At 39.8% G+C, this 14,487-nt stretch overlaps 1 protein-coding gene across 2 annotated transcripts in view; it reads left to right on the top strand.

Moving 5' to 3' along the window:
* The window catches only part of LOC144683516 (plexin-A2-like), a 393,900-nt gene extending 383,714 nt beyond the window's left edge, over positions 1-10,186 (top strand). For both annotated transcript variants that reach the window (XM_078546585.1, XM_078546586.1), the window contains exon 32: positions 5,059-10,186. In XM_078546585.1, the coding sequence (XP_078402711.1) occupies positions 5,059-5,154 (96 nt within the window). In that variant the 3' untranslated portion in view covers positions 5,155-10,186. The remainder of the gene's footprint in view (positions 1-5,058) is intronic.
* The last annotated feature ends 4,301 nt before the right edge of the window (positions 10,187-14,487 follow it).

The following is a 14,487-nucleotide window of genomic DNA, read 5'->3' as shown; positions in this document are numbered from 1 at the left end:
TTTGTGGATGTGATTTTCTGCTGCAAATAATTTAAATGCAACAATCTTGTCAACTGGAGGAGGGATTAGAGTATCTGGCCTCTGAATCATTTCTGAAGTAGTTCTCATGGGAGCTTCGTCGGGCCTTAAATTTGCACTGATGAAGAAACCAACAGAAAGATAAAATCATTTCTCTGCACAAATAAATGATGGTCCTTATGGTACTTCATTAGCAGTGTTAATCAACATCCTTTAATATGCTGTCTGCTGGCTCAAACTGTAATTTCACCACATAAACAGGTAGTAATATAGAAAAATCTCATTATTACAAATTACCACAGATCTCAACATTTTATGCTCGTTATCTGGAGTGTTAGTTTTGCATTAGCTATTCTTTAGTAGCATATTAAGCATTTGAGTATCATTTGCACCAGAATAAAGCAAAATTATATTTTGTTTCATCTGGAGACTGCTGTACATAAAGACCAGCAATACGTGCTTTGTAATCTGATGGATAATATTCATAGGAATGTTCAGACCATCATTGTCTCTGTGAATATATTACTCTGGGCAAATTTCCTGACTTGCTTATGAAGGTGATATTCCAATTAAGGCTCTGGGAACACTTCACCCCCGCCTACACTTACTTTGTGCTCCTGAACCTCCAACCTACAGAACACCAATGCGGGAGATACATGTAGCATATAGCATTTTATGGGGGCAAAATGTGAGTGTGTTGCAATAATAGCCTGAAATTGAAATTGTAGCCGGCTAATGTTACAACTGAACTAACAGTAGGGATTTATTTCAAAGATGAAACCAACTAGCTGGAAATAATTTATTTGACCTATTAGAGTTGTCTTTTTGTATTTACAATAATTTAGTTTCAAGCTCAAAAATAACATGATAGATATGAGTGAGGGTAACCATTCAAATTATCTTAGTGCATCCACCCAGATAAACAAATGAATATTGCCATCATGTTTCTGAGCTAATTTTAGAATGAGTCCAAGATTTTTGCCTCTACTCTTGGAAGACCACACCAAGTGTTGATTTACCTAGGGACATTGGAGTAGGAGTAGGCCATTTAGCCCTTGAACCCCACCATTCAGTGAAGTAATGGCTGATCTGTGACCTAACTCCATATACCCACTTTTGGCCCACAGCCTTTTACACCTTTAGCAAACAAAAACCTATCAATTTCAGTTTTAAAATTAGCAACTGATCTAACATCAGCAACTGATCTAACATCAGTTTCCATATGCAGAAGAGAGCTCTAAACCTCTGCCATTTTTTGCACGAAGAAGTGTTTCCTAATTTCATTCTGCAAAGTCTGGCTCTAATTTTAAACTATGCCCTTTATGATCCTCAGCTCGCCAACCAGCAAAAATAATTTTTCTTTATCCACCTTATGTAGGTTTTAAGCTTCGAGAGTCACAGGTTACCCAGGAAAGGGGGTCGAGTTTATGAATAATTTTAGAATAGTTTATTAAGTAGATTATTATGAAGCAACATTTTAAATTTATGTACGAGTTAAACAGGCAGGAAAAGTATACGATCTGTGACGGGTGAGAGCTGTTTTGGTGGCAGCCTCTCACCTGTTCTGTTGGCAGCTGTCTTTTCTTTAGTTCTCTTGTCCTGTTGAGTTGTAGGTGAGGGAGCAGTGGTGGTGGCGGCAAGTAGGGAGTCTTTCCCAGGCTGCTTCTGCCAATGATGACTGCAGCCAACATAGATCACTTCAAAATAAAACTCTTTCCTCTCCAAAGTGACATTTTTTTTCTTCTTCAGAGCCTGTTTTTAACCTTTTACTTAGACAGTTGGTTTACGTATCAGTCATGAGATCCGACCTTATCAGGAATGTATGTGCTGGAGACATGTCCTTGGCAGAGGTAACAGGCCTGCCCTGTGCTTTTCAGACAGCTAGCAGCTATGGAAGCTTTTTCACAAGATTTCTAAAATATTCAATGCATTCCTTAAGATGTTTTAAGTTTGCTGGGCCGAAATTTCTTCTACCTACCTGTTCTCCTTGATATCTGGAAAACTTTGATTAAATCACCCCTTAATCTTAGAAATTCCAGGAAAAACAGCTCTCGCTTGTTAAATCTCTCCTGCAAGGCCAATGCATCCTTCCTAAGTTAAAAACAAAAAACTACTGCGGATGCTGGAAATCCAAAACAAAAACAAAATTACCTGGAAAAACTCAGCAGGTCTGGCAGCATCGGCGGAGAAGAAAAGAGTTGACGTTTCGAGTCCTCACGACCCTTCAACAGAACTGAGTGTAGTTAGGAGAGGGGTGAAATATAAGCTGGTTTAAGGTTGGGGTGGGGGGTGGTGGTTGTAGGGACAAGCAAGCAGTGATAGGAGCAGATAATCAAAAGATGTCACAGACAAAAGGATCAAAGAGGTGTTGAAGGTGGTGATATTATCTAAGAAAATGTGCTAATTAAGAATGGATGGCAGGATACTCAAGGTACAGCTCTAGTGGGGGTGGGGTGAAAAAACTGACAAGGTATTAGTTGTAGATTTTAAAATAATGGAAATAGGTGGGAAAAGAAAAATCTATATAAATTATTGAAAAAAACAAAAGGGAGGGGGAAGAAACGGGGTGGGGATGGGGGGAGGGAGTTTAAGATCTAAACTTGTTGAATTCAATATTCAGCCCGGAAGGCTGTAAAGTGCCTAGTCGGAAGATGAGGTGCTGTTCCTCCAGTTTGCGTTGGGCTTCACTGGAACAATGCAGCAAGCCAAGGACAGACATGTGGGCAAGAGAGCAGGGTGGAGTGTTAAAATGGCAAGCGACAGGGAGGTTTGGGTCTTTCTTGCGGACAGACCGCAGGTGTTCTGCAAAGTGGTCGCCCAGTTTGCGTTTGGTCTCTCCAATGTCGAGGAGACCGCATTGGGAGCAACGAATGCAGTAGACTAAGTTAGGGGAAATGCAAGTGAAATGCTGCTTCACTTGAAAGGAGTGTTTGGGCCCTTGGACGGTGAGGAGGGAGGAAGTGAAGGGGCAGGTGTTGCATCTTCTGCGTGGGCCTAACCCTAACCCAATCCTTCCTAAGGTTTAGTCCCCAGAACTGCTTGGAATACTCGAGGTGTGGCCTGACCAGGGCTTTGTACAGTTGAAGCACAACTTCTACCCCCTTGTATTCTAGTCCTCTAGGAGTAAAGGCCAGCATTCCATTAGCCTTTTAGATTATTTTCTGTACCTATACAGGACATATTAATGATCAATGTACCGCATAATGATCACTTTCTACACCAGAGTCTCTGAAACGTGCTCCCCTCCTTTAAATGAAGCTTTTTTCAGAAGTGGGTTTGACTCGTTTCTTATGCTTCCATTCTTGAACCCCCTCCCCCCACCGCCCAACCATCCTTCTCAATGACAGGATTCCCTTGTCCTCTCACTTTTAACTTCCATGGTCACCTGGGCACATTTTATTATTTCAGGCATGTACAATGTGACCCCCACAGCCAAGCATATCTTTTGCTTCCCTTCGCTTAGTGTTTTCCACATGCTGCCACATAGAAACACCACATTCATCCCTCACTTCTTCCATCATGTCAGGACCCCAAATGCTCCTTTCATGTGAGACATTAATTTGGGGACCTAACTTTAGGAAGGAAGTGATGCCCATGGAGTGGATACAGAGGAAATTCACTCAGATGAAACTAGCGATATGGGACTTTTTAATTTTGGGGAGAGACTAGATCACAAGAGAAATTTAAGGGAAGATCTGATGGAGGTATTCAAAATAATGAGAGATGGTGTTGATGAAGGGAAAAACTATTTCCAAAATCAATAAGTAAGTTTATAAAGGATATAAACGTATCATCAAAAGAATAATAGAAAGATATTTGTTTCACCCAGAGACTGTTAAGGCATTACATGCCCTATCAAAAACACAGGTGGAAGCAAAATCCATGATAGTTTACAAGGGAAATAGATAAAAACAAAAAGCTAAAAGCTACTGCGGATGCTGGAAATCCAAAACAAAAACAGAATTACCTGGAAAAACTCAGCAGGTCTGGCAGCATCGGCGGAGAAGAAATCAGTTAACGTTTCGAGCCTTCATGGCCCTTCAAGGGCCATGAAGGCTCGAAACGTTAACTGATTTCTTCTCCGCCGATGCTGCCAGACCTGCTGAGTTTTTCAAGGGAAATAGATAAGCATTTGAAACATTTCAGAGTGTGGAGAATAAAGCATGGGGATGGGACTAAGTAACTAGCTCATGTCAGAGAACCAGCACAGGTTTGATGAGCCAACTAATCTCTAGTGCTTTAAAATTCTATCATTGAGATAAAGACACACTGTCAGAATATAATTCTTGCAGAATGTCAACATGTGGTGAATTGTCAGCTTTTTTTTGTCATTTCAGGATAAGGTGTATTTCCAGTACTTTCTGTTTTTAATTTGGAATTTCCATCATTTGTCTCTTATTTTATGGGGAATGAAGGCATATGGAGCAGGTTGTGTAAATGTGATTAGGTGTACTCGTTTGCTTTGAGGATAAGTGCTAACATGGGTCGATTGGGTTGAACGGCCTGTTTCTGTGCAGTAACTTATGTGTATTTCTGTAAATTTGAATGACATTCTCATGAATTGATAAATGTTGAGGAACGGAATTGTATGTATCTGCCATAATTCAGGAATGTCCTTGAAGAATAATGAAGAGTAATAGAGTTCCTGAAATTGCTCTGAACTTCTGTTGCTTTGCTTTTCCCCACTCACCCGGCTCATCGTTCCTGTAGCTTCTGCCTCGGGCAGCAACACCAGGCTGCACGAGTGGTCCATCAGCAAACCTGAGTCTCAGTTCCCACATGCACCTGTCCACAATGCCAGCTGCCGGAAACCATGACAGGTCCAAGAGAACAGGCCCAAAATTCTCCTTGGATTGAACCGTAGCCACTCATCTTTGGGAAAAAAAATGTTAAAAACAATATGCACTCAAATCACGTTAGCAGTCTCTGCAATGCTAATTTGAGCTGAACTGTCAAATTTTTAAGTTTACTGCTGATGTGGTATCTTTTTATATAAATGCTGTTTTGATTATATTGCAGTCTCACTTTTCCTTTTATTAGATAACCGCTGCTTTGGAGCAAGATGAGCAAGCACGGAAACAACGTCTGGCATATAAAGTAGAGCAACTGATTGTCGCCATGTCGCTAGAGAGTTGAGACCTATATTTTCAGGAACAAGAGGCTGAACAATGAACTCATTGGAGAAAGAGAAGCCATAGAAGGGGGAGAGCAAAGCATGGATCATGTGGTTAAATGCTATGTCCAAAGTTGCACAATATCAATTGGCTGGCATGGCCATTTTTGTTTGAAAGGTGTTGGATACCTCTTCATTTGTTTTTCTGTGAGTACAGCTGTGTTCAGAATACTACCTTTAGTTGACTTGCAACTAGGGCTGCGATAACCTTGAGTACAATGGTTTATGTTTACAAAGGACAACCTTTGGGAGCTCCAGCTATATTTGTGGTGAGTTTACTGATAATTTGAACAGGACCTGATGTGACTGAGCAACACAGGCAATTTATGTGGCCATGAGCAAGAAAGGACATGTGAAATCAGCACTGCGCAACAGAACTCTACCTAACCCCATGAAGGGAGTAAATTTCAACCACAGCAACAACACGCACAGTTGAAAGACCAAAACCTCATCCGGCAAGATGGGATTGGTTAGAGGCAGCAAGTTGTTTCAAGTACAACCTAGAAAGGAAAGAGCAGCAAGCTTCACAAATTAAAATGTATCCTCTGGGCTCCAGAATTTTGCCTTTCTTAAATCAGTGCCACCCCTGTATTATAATATATTAAGGACATTAATGAACTTTGCAATGCTGATAGAAACCATGAATGCACATATGAGGGACAAACAATCACCCCAATGGGTTTGTCTTTTTTTAAGCGCGGTTTTCTGCTTTTGTTTTAAAAATCAAAGTTCCATCAGTGCTGCTATTTAGCCCATCTTGTAACAACAGTCAGTAAGGGTCAATGTGAGGTTCGTACAGGGCTTTCTCCTTTATTCTAACTTCCTGAATGTAATACTGTGGCTCAGCAGGAGACACAAAGAAATTGTACTGGAAAAAAATCTATCATCTTCGCACGTTGTTCAATAATCCTGTAAATCACAATCATGTCATTTGATGATCCCTACCACAGTGCATAATTTCACCTTTACAAGGTATTACATGTTTAATGGGTTTTCTACCAAACTGTGGTGTGAAATAAAGGAAAGGAAATTGAAGGAATTTCTCACCTTAGCTGGAGATTCACTTTTTTTTTTGTCCTTTCATCAAATCAAATCACAAAGAAGGAGTTAACAGAGCAAAGGTATTGGTCAAACTCCAGCTCAAGAGGCAATATCCTCCACCTGACATTGGTCAGTTGTAGAAATCTGCATCAGTAAAATCAAGTGGCGGCACTGAATAAAGAAGTGAAAATGAAACAGTTGACAATCCATGTGAGCAGCCTGGTAGCCTTCAGTGATAGCATCATAATACTAAGCTTTGCTGACTCCTAGCCACAGCTTGATCATTTCAAGCCTGTTTGAAAGACAGCAATACTGTTGCTGAGTATCAGTGTTGTTGTATTGGCTTCCACATATGTACGCTGGTGGATTTGTGGCACTAATGTTGACATTTGGAAGCTGTCGCTCAAAATAATTATGCTTGGGGTTTGTAGAGGCTTTGATTCTCCTCAGATGATTGGTGTGACAATGTAAGCCTTCAAAGGGAATACAATGAACCTTTTAGCTATTTTTCTAATGTCGTCTTTCCTCCCCATCTTACTTCCTTTATCTCACTATTTCTTTGGAAACATGGACAAACATGCCTGGGCTTCTCAGTACACTCAGTATGAATACCACTTATTGGTCAGCCTAGCAGAAGATTCCAGTTGAGAAACAAAACAGGAAGTACGGGCTCGTAGCTCAGATGTGAGATGCTTTGCTTCCCACTTAAATATGAGTGAGTAAAGTGGAAACTTACCCAGCTAAATGTTCTAGCGCAGGCTATTTATTATTCAGAGGAAAGGCCTAGGCTTTCAACACATGGTGCGAAGCAAGCATCATGAATGCTTTGCTACCAAAGATTTTATTTTAAATACTTTTAAATATGAATCTGCAAAATGGGTACAGTCGCTTGACAGCAAGTATCTACAGTTTGTGTAAAAATCCTTCTAAACCAGTTTTCTTTTTCCATTTTGCATTGAATAAACCAAAGGTTTTAAAAGTGCATGTCCTAGTGCCACAAAGTGTGTAAACGTTGTAAAAATTGATCATACCTCGCTGTGGGATCAAAAACCCAGAACTGCTTTTTATTGCTGTTGTGCTTGGTTCTCTAGTAATTCAATTCTTATACAAAGAAGTGGATAGTGTTATTTGCACATTTGTGAGAAGATGTTTATGGTGTTTTGACATGGTTCAACCTGATGTTTCTAAAGCGTGGATCAGTAACAAAAACAAAAAAAATTGAGCGTCAGTGTCTTGAGGATAGATGGCACTTGGTACCATATAGTATGTAACAATTCCATTTGGAAAATTGTACTCTTCTTTTGTTCTTCTTTGTGCTATTAGTCGTAACCCAACATAATATAGCACTTTGGGGGGAGAGATGACATAAGTTAGGCTGAGGAGCCATGTCATAAAATTAAATGGACACACAAATGTTATTCTTTTGTGTCATTCAGCACTGCAGGGTGTGGTTCATATTATGAGGACAAGATCTTCATTCAAAGAATAAAGGACACTGCACCTTCACTCATTAGTTTGTCTTTCAGTGGCAGAACCGGGGAGGGTTCATGACCAACCCCCTGTTTTGTGGTGTGTATGTAATTTAAGTGTGTGGCTCCTTAAAATCTTTCATACAGCCATGCACGCAAAGTTGAAGGGGTTGGCTTGGGTACAGCCTGAGCAGGGAATTCAGGGTTGTCTGACAGTCAGAAAGCTTACAGGGGATATTGGTTATGATCTCTCCCAAAGCCCCAACAGCCATTTTAAGATCAACCAATTTTGTATATCAGGACTTGGTCGAAACGGCACATAATTTGCTCATTTCACTTTTAAATTCTCTGTTGTGACCACGTTGCCATTTTGAGTCTGATATGAAAACAAATTGGCATTGAGGGCATCATTGTGACTCTGCTGTGCTGTGCCAAGACAGCTAAACCTGGATTTCACCTTCCCCTCCACAAACCCAACCTTTCAACCTTAGCTTCATCCCTGTTACCTTTTATTCTATAATATAATAAAACAAAAATTAAAGGGAACCTTGCTGATGGAGATTCAACTGAATACCACAGGCAAGATTTTAACACATTCAAAACCTACTCACTTACACAGTTAAAGTGTTACAGAAACAGAAGTAAGAAATCAACTTGCCTCTCCTGAAAGTATTAATAGGGAATTATTTTCCTCTTCTGCTAAAACTTGAATATGTTCCTAGTTGAATTCAGTAGCATAATAATGGTCCCATAGCTGCAGAACTTGTGACTCTTCACCCGATATTCTCTCATTGTCTTTCTTTCATAAAATATTTTTCTCCCTTCACTACTTCACTGTTAAAGGTGCTGCTCAATGCAGACATGCAGATTCTCAGCTGCTGTGGTAGTCTTCTGGTTCCTCGCTGCAGTGGCCATTCTTCACGTGGAATGGTAGGTTCTTATTTTGGATAGCCTGTTGATTGTGGGGCCGTCCTACTCTTAACCAGCGTCCAACTTTCGAACAATGATCCCCAGATAGTGACCCAAGAATGGAGCCCTAATCCATGGAAACTAATACCAGTTATAATAACATACCATCAGTTTGGCTGATTCAGGACAGGCCAGGGACTGAACAGCGGACCTTCCTGGTATATTTTGTTCAACAGCACACCAGCTAGTGTGTTTACCAAGTAAGGCATTGACAAAACCTGTGCTGAAATCTGTTAACAAAATAAAAAGTGCAGCGGAATCCCATACCGTGCAGTTGGTTGGGTTAGAGAAGCAAATAGAATCAGATTTGCAAATAACAGAACGGCAATATCATTGCTTAGTTAGAAATTTGGAGCTTGATAACAATCTGTGAATGTCAAGACCTTGTCACAAATTGGACCGTATCGCATTAGCATGTTGAGTAGGTGCACTCAACTGTACACTGGTTTCTGGTTAAATTCTGAAATGTTTAATCATAGCCCTCATTTAAGCAATAATGGAGAAGCAGGAATACAGTGGCTTGCAATTAAGAGCAATCAGTCAAGCTGCTTCTCAGCTACCACCTACTGAGCTACAATGCATCCATTATTACCATTCAATAATACCTTATCCACATTTATTCTAGAATCCTTCATCACAAATTGGTTATTGACATTATTTTAAATATCTAGAGGGACTTTTAAGACAATATTTGAAATTCTTAGGATGCCCAGTGAAGAAAATTTGTTCAAATACACAAATATTCCAAGTTTGTTGGTTCAGTGTGTCAGAAATTAATGTGAAATTGACATTCAGATAATTTGAAAAGGGATACTGCAATGTTAACATGAATACAATACAAACAACTATGATGTCTCTCTATCTTACAGATAGTCAGACATGGTTAGATAACCAGAACACACACTATTGAAAATGTTTCTAAAAAGTAACATTAAAAAAAACCTAAAACAAATTCTCACAGGACAATTCCAGCCAGCATTTTTCAAAACGATTGACAAGGCAAAACTAGAGTATTGTGATGTCACCTTGGAGTGATTAAATGCAGGTTTACACTGAAAAATGGGTGCAAAGCATACCAATTTGTATCCCTTTGTTTCCTTATTAGCACAACTAAGGCAACTTCAGACAAGCTTTATTATCCCAATATAGAGACAAAAGACTAACATAGTGCTGTACAGAGCTGGCATCAATAGATTTCCACTGGTTTCATCAATGATTTATCTTTTGAGTTATCTCTAGCATCTGTGTATTCAGAGTATCCCTCACCTTTAATCTTTGACCTCCATTTCTGACCCTCTGCCTATCTCGTAATGCAACACTGGAGTTCTATATTCAAAAAAGGAGTTCCTGGTTTGTCAGTTTAAACAAAAAGATATGAGAGAAAAACAATAAACTATTTAAAAATTGGTCCTATTTGTTATATTGTGTATCTAATGTAAATATGAATCACTACTATTTTGCAAGCCAGAATCACTTTGTACTGTTGTTGTAGATAAATAAAGGTAACTTGATAAAACATTACCGAATATATTATTTCATTCTCTCTTTGATTTTCTGTTGGCCTGAAGGTGACTGACTCATTCTGGGTTATAAGTGTACATGCTCCAGCTAATATGGCAGCCATATGTGTGTTTCCACATTGGTAACTATTAAGGACTACCAAATAATGCATAATGCAGCTGTTTTGCTTCTCAAAAGGTTGTTGAAGTTGTTTTATTATACTGCAGGTACAAAGCCTGCAAAGAACGAGCTTTTTAATTTGTACCATTTTTACCAAAAGCAAGTTTTAGAATTATGAAACAGCCTTCCCCATTCATGTTCCCTGTTTTATTTTAACAGTTTCTAAATTCATTTCAGAATCTGACATCTAGGGAGACAATTAGCAGTCATAATGACTTGGCTTGTACTAGCATGATGCATTCCCCTTGGAAGTTGGAACAACAGGAATAGTTAAGTTACAATGTATCAATGCAACAAGCTGAAACTAGAAATCACAAATTGGACTTTTTGATACTGTGATATTTTTCAAATGTGAGCTTTGGTAACTGCTAGCAGTTGTGATTAAAAAATCATGGTACCATCCAGCTTCAATAAATGGTGCCCCCTAAAATCTTAAGTATCATTTCTCACTATATCCAAAAATAAGCCATATAAATCAAATTCCTTGTACCATGCTTGGCACTCAGTTCCACTTAATCCATGTATTTTTAAGAAATGCAGTGGAGCATCCTTTTATTGTCACATTAAATGAACTGGCCAACTTTGATAGCAATAGGGAAGGATGAATGAACTGCTCAAATGATTCACACGCTCTTTCAGGCAGCTGAATCAAAACCAGATCCTAATAGCATTAGTTTCTTTTTTGTTGCTTTGGGCTGAATCTTCAGCTCGGCGAGCCAGGGCGGGGCCCACTCGCCGAGGCATAAAATGGCACATGGTGACGTCGGACGTGTGTCCCGACATCGCCGCGCACCATTCAGATTTTCAGTTTGGCGGGCGCACATCCAAGTCGGCCAGATAGTTAAGGCCAGTTAACTATCAATTCAAACAATTAACTGAGCTGCCCGTCCAACATTAAGGTTGGTGGGCAGGCAAAGAGCTGAGGCGGCCCTCGCATTTTATCATGAAACCTCATCCATGGGTGGGATAAGGTTTCATGAAGGTTTTTAAAGTCTTGTAAAAATTTTTAATAAAATTAATAGACATGTCCCAGCTCACATGAGAGGACATGTCTTAAAAAAAATTTCCCTTTATTAAATTTTTTTGAACTTAAACCAATTGCCCTGAGGCAGCTCTGTGCCTCAGGGGGATTCCTGCATTCTTTCGCACGCTGGTGTTTCAATCGGCTGTGTGCACGCCCGCTCCCGCCCAACCCCCCCAATGGGGAGAAAATTCTCCCCTTTACACACACACAAACTGTTAGATCTGGCTGGTGTTTACGACTTCAATTCCTGCTTTAGTCCTCTCCAGATAAATCTGGAGGCAGCTGGAACCAGGTTCTGGGTTCAAGCCCCACTCCAGCACTTGAACATAAAAATCAAGGCCACTGAGGGAGTGCTGCATTGTTGGGGGTGCAGTCTTTCAGATGTGACATTAAACCAAAGCCCCATCTGCCACCTTGGGTGAATGTAGAAGGCACTATTTCAAAGAAGAGCACTGGAGTTATCCCCGATGTACTTAATTAGCTGTAAACTGTTGTGAGATGTCCTGTGGCTGTGAAAGGCGCAATATTAATGCAATCTTTCTTTTTGGTGTCCTGGCCAAAATAAAAGTAATAAACCAGATTATCCGGTCATTATCATTGCTGTTGTAGGTGTTTGCTATACACATATTATTTGCAGTGTTTCCTATATTCCAACAGTGACTGCACTTCATTGACTATAAAGTGCTTTGGGGGCATCCAGTGATCTTGAAAATATAAATGCAAGTCTGTCTTCTGTCGTTACTCCAATATTAATGTATATTTTTTTAAAAAGAGGCTTTGAAACAGAACTACCATGGAATGAGAAGATAGGTAGGTGAGCTAAAGCAATTAAAATAAAGTGAGACAGGTGGGTATAAAAGACATGCAAAGTCAGTTGTCAAGGATTGAATCGAGGTGCCAGGACTTGGACCTGTGGTATATATGGGAATATGGGGCCGCACCACCGCCATCTCCACCCCTCCCCACAACCCCCTGTAATTTGGTCATCACCGATCAAACATTTCGGTCCTTCATGCGATTATATTTCTTATTCATCAGTTATTCCTGTTGGAACTTATGAATAAATACTAAATTAGGCCATCAAGAGAAACGTGGGTTGAAACTTTATAAGGCTCCATGGTTTGCATCTGTGGCCCACAATGACAACAATTTAGGACAACTCTGGATTTAAGTAGTCTGGAAATTGTTACGTGCATCTAATTATTAATTATATCTCCATAATTCATGCCTTGTGAAGGGTGAGGTGTATTTCTATGCTCAGTTCAGGTTAGGTATAACATGGGGAAGTGTTCTTGACTAAAAAAAAAAGGACAAAAAAACAAAGATTATTTGTACAAAAATCAAATGGGAAGCATTTTCATACTTCTAAATAATGTAATCAGACTGAGATATAAACTATTAGAGAATATATAGAAAATATATTCTCCTGAAATCTAAAAATAGGTCCCAGGACATATTTTGCTTGTGCTGTGTGCCTAACAGCATTTGCTTTCAGTGAGAACTGACCTTGAACATTCAGGTTTTTAATTTTGTGTGTGGCAGTTTGCTGAAAGTGTGAACTGAAAACATTGCAGCGAGAGAAGCAGTATCTGGGATCTGTGAAAACAGGGCAAGTAATTGTGGATCCCATGAACCAATCAAATCAAAAGCCTGAAAAATTAACAGGGCAAGGGCTTCGGTCAAAATATTTACTTGAGCAGTGGCTAAGAAGTGTCAGATTCAAAGAGAATACGGTTTAATCGTCTTTCAATTATTTTATCAGAGAGTTAGGCTGTGAAAATCCCTTTCTCCGTCCTAGCAGAAATGATCTGTAATTTGTTTAGACAAAAGTGACCTCCCACCTTTTTTACTCCATTCAACATCATTTAATATTGGATCACTTGTTCTGATTGCGGAATTCGTCATTAAGATCTAGATTTGGTGGGGATCTGCTGGAAGTATGTGATTGTGGTACTTCCACTTGCTCTTGTGATCCCCATCTTACTTCCTTCACAGACTCATTTTAATCATTAAGGATTACCTACCACTTAAGAGTTCACCTCTAGGGAACTGAGCAACCAGCACTGCTGCAGTGTTCACAGGTTAGGCTACCATAGTAACAGCAGACAGCAAGGTCTCAATGACAGCCTGCAAGAGAGTCTTCCATGTTTTTAATATAAACAAAATGCTGGAAAAACTCAGCAGGCCTGGCAGCATCCGTGCAGAGAGAAACAGAGGTAATATTTTGAGTCCAATGTGACTCTCCTTGGAACGCTCTTCCGCATACTGGCATCGATAGTTAATCTTATGAGGTTGATAGATTTTTGTTAACTAAAGATATGAAAGTATATGGGGCAAAGATGAGTACATGGAGTCAGGTCGCAGATCAGGCATGATTCATTGAATGACAGAAGAGGTCAAAGATACTAAATGGTTTATATGTTCCTTTGTCCCTATGGAGGCTCTGGTGATCCAGATCTCAGATTTAAAAGAATTTCTGCAGAAGATGAAGTATACATATGGCAGAATGTGTTGCAGCTGGTGGCGTAGATAGAGCAGTCCACGACGCACAACTGCAATGTATGTTCAACAATGCCACGAACTTTAGAGTAGAGTGACCATATGTCCCTGTTTTCAGAGGCCAGACCCCAGATAAGGTATTGTGTCCCCCAGCAATCGATGTCCTGGAAGAGATCCTAGTTCATAAAAGTTTTACCTGCATGAATAGCCTAACCATTAATGGCCATGTGTGAATAAATCAGGAGTGCTGTGACCTCAAGTTGTTGTGTGGTTGTTAGCAAATTTAGCAGGCTGTGAGACAAGGCAGGTTCCGATTGGTGGAAGGGATAGCAATCTCCTGGTTTCAACCAGTAGAAAGGGTGGTGTTATGAAGATATTAATGTGCAAAATGTGATTGGAAACTATTTTAAATTGGACTTGTATGATCTATTTCTGTGGATTTGAGTGTGTGTACCTTAATAGGATTAAAGCCAGCTAGTCTGGGTACTTTGATGTATAGTAGTTTTGAGATGTTAAATAAAAGATAGAGGGTACATTTGCGTTTTGTTGAATAAATCATTTAAAGATGGGGTGAAATCTTGCACCTAGCTAGGAGACACCAAGCAATATGTTTA

The sequence above is a fragment of the Cetorhinus maximus genome, chromosome 8 (genome assembly GCF_964194155.1).
Source record: "Cetorhinus maximus chromosome 8, sCetMax3.hap1.1, whole genome shotgun sequence".
NCBI lineage: Eukaryota > Metazoa > Chordata > Chondrichthyes > Lamniformes > Cetorhinidae > Cetorhinus > Cetorhinus maximus.
The sequence above is the reverse complement of the archived record's forward strand: the minus strand, read 5'-3'. Positions and strand labels throughout refer to the sequence as shown.